This window comes from Glycine soja, chromosome 14 (genome assembly GCF_004193775.1).
Source record: "Glycine soja cultivar W05 chromosome 14, ASM419377v2, whole genome shotgun sequence".
NCBI lineage: Eukaryota > Viridiplantae > Streptophyta > Magnoliopsida > Fabales > Fabaceae > Glycine > Glycine soja.
This window is the reverse complement of record NC_041015.1, coordinates 6,833,789-6,840,952: the sequence shown is the minus strand read 5'-3', so window position 1 is coordinate 6,840,952 and position 7,164 is coordinate 6,833,789. Positions and strand designations below refer to the sequence as shown.

Below are 7,164 nucleotides of genomic sequence, written 5' to 3'. Positions count from 1 at the left end.
ATCCTCTCTTATAAATTTTGATAAAGGTTTTACCTTATATATAAAAAAAAATAGGCCGGGCAGGAGAGGCATATCCCTCTATAAATATATTAAATAAGAAAGGAGGGCGGGGGTGGGGATTGGAATATTTTTTAAATGTGTTTTGAAAGCTAATTTTATCCAAAATTCAAGATTAATATAATGAGATTACAATTTTTTTGTCCAATCCAACTTATTACACTTTTTTTTACAGGAAACTTATTACATTTAAAAAACTTGTAATTTGTTTCATTGTATCCAAATATTTAATTTATAGATAGGTTATGAAATATATCATATTATTGGCAGTCATATATTAAGTTATCTAAAAGTACCAATATAAGACCTATCTAAAGGTCATCTCTTAAAAAAATAGAGTTAACATATTTCGAGATTATAGATATAAGACATTTCAGATTTTCTGTTTAATGATGAAGAATTAAAATGCCTAACATTTATAGTTTTAAAGATTCAATAATTTTTTATAGATTAAATTGAGCCATCTTGATTGATATCAGAATGATATAACACCTCTCATCAGCCAAACATGTACTTGCCTAAAAGAAAATCATCTTTACTTAGAGAGAAGTGGAATTCAATATGATCAAAAGAAGAAGCAAAAAGAAAGTAAAAAGTTTATGTCAGCTGCTTTATTTTCTAAAAGTCTGTCAGTCAGCTATTTCCATTGATAACTCAAGTGGCGGAGTTAGAAACAAGTATTGAAAAAAGCACGTTTAGAATTTAGATTCTAGATCATGCATCCCTAAATTTCCAACCCCGTACCCACCCTTTCACCAAAAAGTCCCCACTGCTGGACAAGAAAAAATGGGTAAATTTGGAGTAGTAATAATAAGTACTTGAATAGAGATTAAGCAAACATATTAATTATATAAGACAAATTTGGGTTGGGGTAACCTATTTTTCTGTTTATTTACATGATTTTTTGTGTAATATATTTTTTATTGAGTCATGTAAATTTACTTTTGCGGAAATATCTTTGCTTTTGAGAAAATTGTGAATGGTTAGACTTAGGGTATATTTGTTATTTAGTTAATATCTTTTGTCTTTTATTTTTCCACCTTTTGTACCCTCACTTTAATTTGTGTTGATTAAATCATGTTTGTTGGATTTGTGTTATTTCAGACTTTTTATTATGGATATTTAATGTGATGATTAAAGCATTATATTTTTATTAGTAATTATGTGTTTAGGAAATGTAAGTTGTTAAATTGGAGTTCGATGTTATAATTAGTTAATTTAATTTTCTTAAGATTTTTGTAAATATTGTTTTTTAAATGCCCAATTGTTTGTATTAATTGGTTGGTTTTAGTAAAATTAGTGTAAATTTTAACATACTAAAGTTGCTTTTGTGTGTGTGTGTGTGAAATCATGCTGAATTTCTTTTTGGTGTATTACTTTAAATCTTTATATTTTGTTGGTTGAAATAATATGTAAATTAATGTAGTGCAAAATGTTACAAATCACTGGACAATTGATACATGATCATTCTAATTTAATTTATAGTCTTAAATTCGAGCCACTCATGTGTCCTATTTATATCAAGCAAAATTGTCTCTCAAAGAATGTTTATAGAAAGTTGAAATGATCATAAGTTTAAAATCTATTAACATGGTTTAACATTGTTATAAATAAAGGTAAAAATAGGCTAGACTAGGCCAATATTTAGTAGAATTAACGTTTTGCTTCAACTTCATTAAAAAGGTAAAGCCTAAGTCTAGTGTATTTATCTATCATAAATCTTTTTTTTTTCTTTAATATGCTCTAACCTACATAATTTGATTTTACATAAAAATATGTTTAAAAACATGTGTTCTGCTAAGACCTACAAAAAGGCGTATAAGCCTATTGTCCTATTAGGCTAATAAGTTATTTTAAAAATAATTCTAAAATGTTTATTTCTTATTCTCACCATTATTTTATAAAAAATTAATAATTAAGATTAATTATTCAATACAAACATTAGATTTTAAAAAATAAATAAGAAGAATGAAAAATAATTTTTTGAAAGTTAATCTTTAAATAAATTGATCTCTTTTCTTTTCCTGTACGTAAATAATTTTTATATATTGCTTACTATATGTGAATTTTTTTTCTTCTTTCGACTAAAATACACCCCATTTTAGGGTATACCTTTATTATTTTCCCCTACAAAATTCAAAAGAATCCCTTATCATCTCTAACAAATTAGTGGATCAAAATCTTCTACAAAGAATTGCATCAATGTGATCCTTTGAGTAAAATTTTAAGGGTGGGTTCAGAACTGCACATGCAGTTCATTTTCATTTTCATTTTTTGAAATTACAGGAAATGCTATTCCAAAATTAGCATGGCACGTGCCAATACTAATTGTCAAGGTAATAACATAATTACATAAACAGACAGACATCCCAAAACGGACAGCTTCCTCAGTATTTCGCCATTTCGGAAGATGACAGGAAAGAGCATCTATAGGTCAATTCTCGAACGCAGTACAAAGACAATGGAGGAGTGATGACACTGACAATTATATGGTAAACGAGGTTGATTTTTTTAAAAGAAAATATACTTAAAAAATAGAATAAAAACAGTATTGTGTATAATGAATTATAGGTAAAAATTATAAAAGTAGAAAAGAGAAAAAAACTACACTAATAAATAAAAAACAATAATTTTAATATATTATTAGTGTCACTAATCAGAAAATTTTTACATGTGACTTTAAAGCAATTTTTACAAAAATAATATTTTTTTATCATATATAATAAACTTGATCAGTTGTACTATAGAACTTAAAATCAAAATTACTTATTAAACTTAAAAAATCTTGTACAAATTGATTCAAACCTAGCTTAATTGATTAACATGATTGATATATCCATCTTTAAAACAATAACAATATAATACATGAAAATAAAGAGGGAAAAAATATTTCTTTTACATCCTTAATATGGATACATTTTGAGAGTGATAATAAAAAAGGAAAAATAAGTTAATAATAATATTTTTTAAGATTTTGTGAAATTACATAAATATTTTTTATTTTTTCCTATGTATACTGACTTCTTTAATTGGTTAAAAAATATTACATTATATTTTCCTATAAGAAAAATTATTGCAAATATTTAAAAATAAAAAAAATTGTGTAATCTCAAAAAAAAATTAAGAGATATAAGTATAACTTACTATATAATATAACAAAATAAGAGAAAAATCAAACGAGTGAATTAAATTAAATGTTTATAATTTTTGGGTGTCACAAAATAAAAAAATCATGACTCTAGAAATAATACTACAATTTTTGCATAGTAGCCCATAGATAAAAAGTTGGTGCAAGAAGGAAGAGCCAAGTAGCCACTAAAGAAAGTGGGAGAAAACAGAGCCTAAGCAAGAAAAGAAGCTAAGGTGTGAGTGAGCAGAGAGAAACAGGGCTATCAAGAGAATGGCCCTGAACGATTTTTTCGCGGGGGAGATCGCGACGGAGCTTCTGAAAATGCTGATCAGCATCTCCCGCAAGTCCCTCCTCTGCCGCGCCAGCGCCGACCAGCTCATCAGCTACATCCACGACCTCCTCCCCTCCATCGAGGAGATCAAGTACTCCGGCGTCGAGCTTCCTGCACTGCGCCAATCGCAACTCGACCGTCTCTCGGAGATTCTCCGCTCCGGCGTCGAGCTCTCCCACAAGGTCCTCTCCTCCAGCCGCTGGAACGTCTACCGCAACCTCCAGCTCGCCAAGAAAATGGACAAGCTCGAGAAGAACGTCTCCAAGTTCCTGTTGGGTCCCATGCAGGCACACATGTTGGCCGACATACACCACACCCGGTTCGAGATGACCGAGCGGTTCGACCGGGTCGATAACTCGGTTCAAAGATTGGAGAAGTATTTTGGGAATATGAAGATAGGTGTTGGCGGCGGCGGGTGGGTGGAGGAGGCTGTGAGGAGCGTGGACGAGGATGTTGTTGATAGTAGCTCTGCTGTCGGGTTGGGTTTCGGGAAGAATAAGGTTAGGGAGATGGTTGTCGGGAGGGATGATCTTTGGGTTGTCGGGATTTCCGGGATTGGTGGTTCCGGGAAAACCACTCTTGCTAGAGAGCTCTGCAAAGATGACCAAGTTAGATGTAAGTTCATCTCATCAAAGTTCCTTAATTTATGCAAAAAAAGTTTCTCATCACAATTAGAGTTTCATCTTGTAATTTGTGCAATAAAAGTTTATAATATATAAAGGGTAACATATGTTATTGAGCAATCATTACATGGGAATCAACTGGTACAGGATTGTTCCATGCATGGATTAGTAAGTACATAGTCTTTTCTATGCATGGATCAGATGGTACGAGTTGTTTCAGCTTTTCAAATTCGAGTCTTGTACTGATGCGTTGAGTATTTCAAAGGGAGATAGTATTGTAGTGATCCTATCCTATTCAGGCAAGATTGTCTTTTGTAAATAATACTATTTGTGATCGCAAAAAAATATATTATCGAGGTGAAATTTCAATCCTGACTAAAAAAAATACTTGAGAAACTGAGTACTTAATCTAGATGAATGATTGTTTTATAGTAACAAACTGGATGTTGGATGAATAGATGGTGTGTGACTTGGTGTTTGGAAAGCGAATCATGAAGTGGTAGCTTCTTGTTTTAATTATTTGCTTATTTTGACAGGTTATTTCAGGGATAGGATTTTGTTCCTGACCGTGTCGCAGTCACCGAATGTGGAGCAGCTAAGGACGAATATTTGGGAGTATATTATGGGCAACGAGAGGTTGGATGCAAATTACATGGTTCCCCAATGGATGCCACAGTTTGAGTGCAGAAGCGAAGCTCGAACTCTGATTGTTTTGGATGATGTGTGGACACTCTCCGTGGTGGACCAGCTTGTGTGTAGAATACCAGGTTGCAAGTTTCTTGTGGTGTCAAGGCCTAAATTCCAAACGGTGTTGAGTTATGAAGTGGAATTGCTGAGTGAAGAGGATGCCCTGTCTTTGTTCTGTCACCATGCTTTTGGACAGAAATCAATTCCTTTAGCTGCTAATGAGAATTTGGTCAAGCAGGTAATGTATAGTTTGGAATTGTAAACTTTGTCCTTGAAAAGTGATTTACCTAAAGACTAAAAAACTAGAGTGTTGTCTTATTGTAAACTCCCTGACAGTGTCTTTGATTCCCTTGATTAAAAAAAAAGGAAGTAGAGTGCTATATTTGGACTTCACTTACTTTGTTTGTTGTTTCTTGTGTCAAATGGCAAATAGGTTGTGACTGAGTGTGGAAGGCTTCCCTTGGCTCTTAAGGTGATTGGAGCTTCTTTGCGAGATCAAACTGAGATGTTTTGGTTGAGTGTTAAAAACAGGCTATCTCAGGGCCAAAGTATTGGGGAATCCCATGAAATCAATCTGATTGACAGAATGGCAATCAGTATCAATTACCTTCCAGAGAAGATCAAGGAGTGCTACTTGGACCTGTGTTGTTTTCCTGAGGATAAGAAAATCCCCCTTGATGTTCTCATCAATATATGGGTGGAAATCCATGATATTCCTGAAACAGAAGCTTATGCCATTGTGGTAGAGCTCTCCAACAAAAATCTCCTCACCTTAATGAAAGAGGCTCGGTATGTGAATTGAAAAGGCATCATTACTGATTACATTGGTTAATTTTCTTGTTTTACCAATTGCAATAAGCAATAACATTAGTTACTCACTCCAAAACCCTTTTTGATGTTTTAATCTACCAGTGCTGGAGGCATGTATAGCAGTTGCTTTGAGATCTCAGTTACTCAACATGATGTACTGAGAGACCTGGCCCTTAATTTCAGAAACCGTGAGAGCATTGATGAACGCCGGCTATTAGTTATGCCAAAACGGGAGAATGGAATGCCTAAAGAGTGGTTGAGATACAGGCACAAGCCATTTGAGGCTCAGATTGTTTCAATTCACACAGGTATATACCAATCCCTCTTTATATTGCCATTCATATTTATCTTTTTTTTTTATTGTTTTTCTTTTCTTCCTTCTGTTATTCTATTTTGTGATGAATTTCACATTGCAGGTGAAATGAAGGAAGTGGACTGGTGTAATCTAGAATTTCCAAAGGCTGAAGTGCTGATCATTAATTTCACATCCACTGAATACTTCTTGCCCCCTTTCATCAATAGAATGCCAAATTTGAGGGCATTGATAATAATAAACTACAGTGCAACATATGCTTGCCTTCACAATGTTTCAGTTTTCAAGAACTTGTCCAACTTAAGGAGCCTCTGGCTTGAAAAAGTTTCCACCCCCGAGTTATCAAGCATTGTCTTGGAAAACTTGGGAAAATTATTTATTGTCCTGTGCAAGGTTAATGACAGTTTGGTGGAAAAAGAAGTAGACTTGGCTCAAGTCTTCCCTAATCTCTTTGAGCTCACTCTTGATCACTGTGATGATCTAACCCAATTGCCCTCAAGCATTTGTGGGATGAAGTCACTCCAGAACTTGAGTCTCACCAACTGCCACAATTTGACTGAATTACCAGTTGAACTAGGGAAACTAAGATCTCTAGAGATCCTACGTTTATATGCTTGTCCTTATCTGAAAACACTTCCTAATAGCATCTGTGACATGATGAGATTGAAGTATATTGACATTTCTCAATGTGTTAACTTGACATGCTTCCCTGAAAAGATTGGTAGATTGGTAAGCTTGGAGAAGATTGACATGAGGGAATGCTCCATGATTAGAAATGTGCCAAAGTCTGCAGTGTCATTGCAATCTCTGAGGCTTGTAATTTGTGATGAGGAGGTATCTGGGATTTGGAAAGAGGTTGCCAAGCCTGATAATGTGCATATTCAAGTATCAGAGCAATACTTTGATTTGGACTGGCTCAAAGAGTGACATATATGTGTCTATGTTTTTGTGATATTTTACTTTCTAATTTGATGTTTTTTTTTCTTCTAGATCACACGGATCCTCCATTAGAGGTAATACTGTATGACTATTATGAACAGAACTTTCCAATTTGATGTGAATACTTGTACATAACTTCTATTTGAAGTGGAAATTATCTTTTTCCAAAATCAAATTCCTGATGGTGAAAAATCATGGCATGACTTTCGCTAGTCTAAAGTAGCATAACCTGTGCTAAGTCAAGTGCGTCAAGTTCCTTGAATTAGTTCAAATC

General features: G+C 33.6%; 1 protein-coding gene across 1 annotated transcript; it reads left to right on the top strand.

Moving 5' to 3' along the window:
* The first annotated feature begins 3,348 nt into the window (after nucleotides 1-3,348).
* On the top strand, nucleotides 3,349-7,082 carry LOC114383597 (probable disease resistance protein At4g33300). Its single transcript, XM_028343293.1, has 5 exons — nucleotides 3,349-4,133; nucleotides 4,678-5,066; nucleotides 5,262-5,617; nucleotides 5,741-5,946; nucleotides 6,055-7,082. Exons 1-5 carry the CDS (start codon nucleotides 3,458-3,460, stop codon nucleotides 6,876-6,878), a joined length of 2,451 nt encoding a protein of 816 aa, XP_028199094.1. The 5' UTR covers nucleotides 3,349-3,457; the 3' UTR covers nucleotides 6,879-7,082.
* Nucleotides 7,083-7,164: the final 82 nt, after the last annotated feature.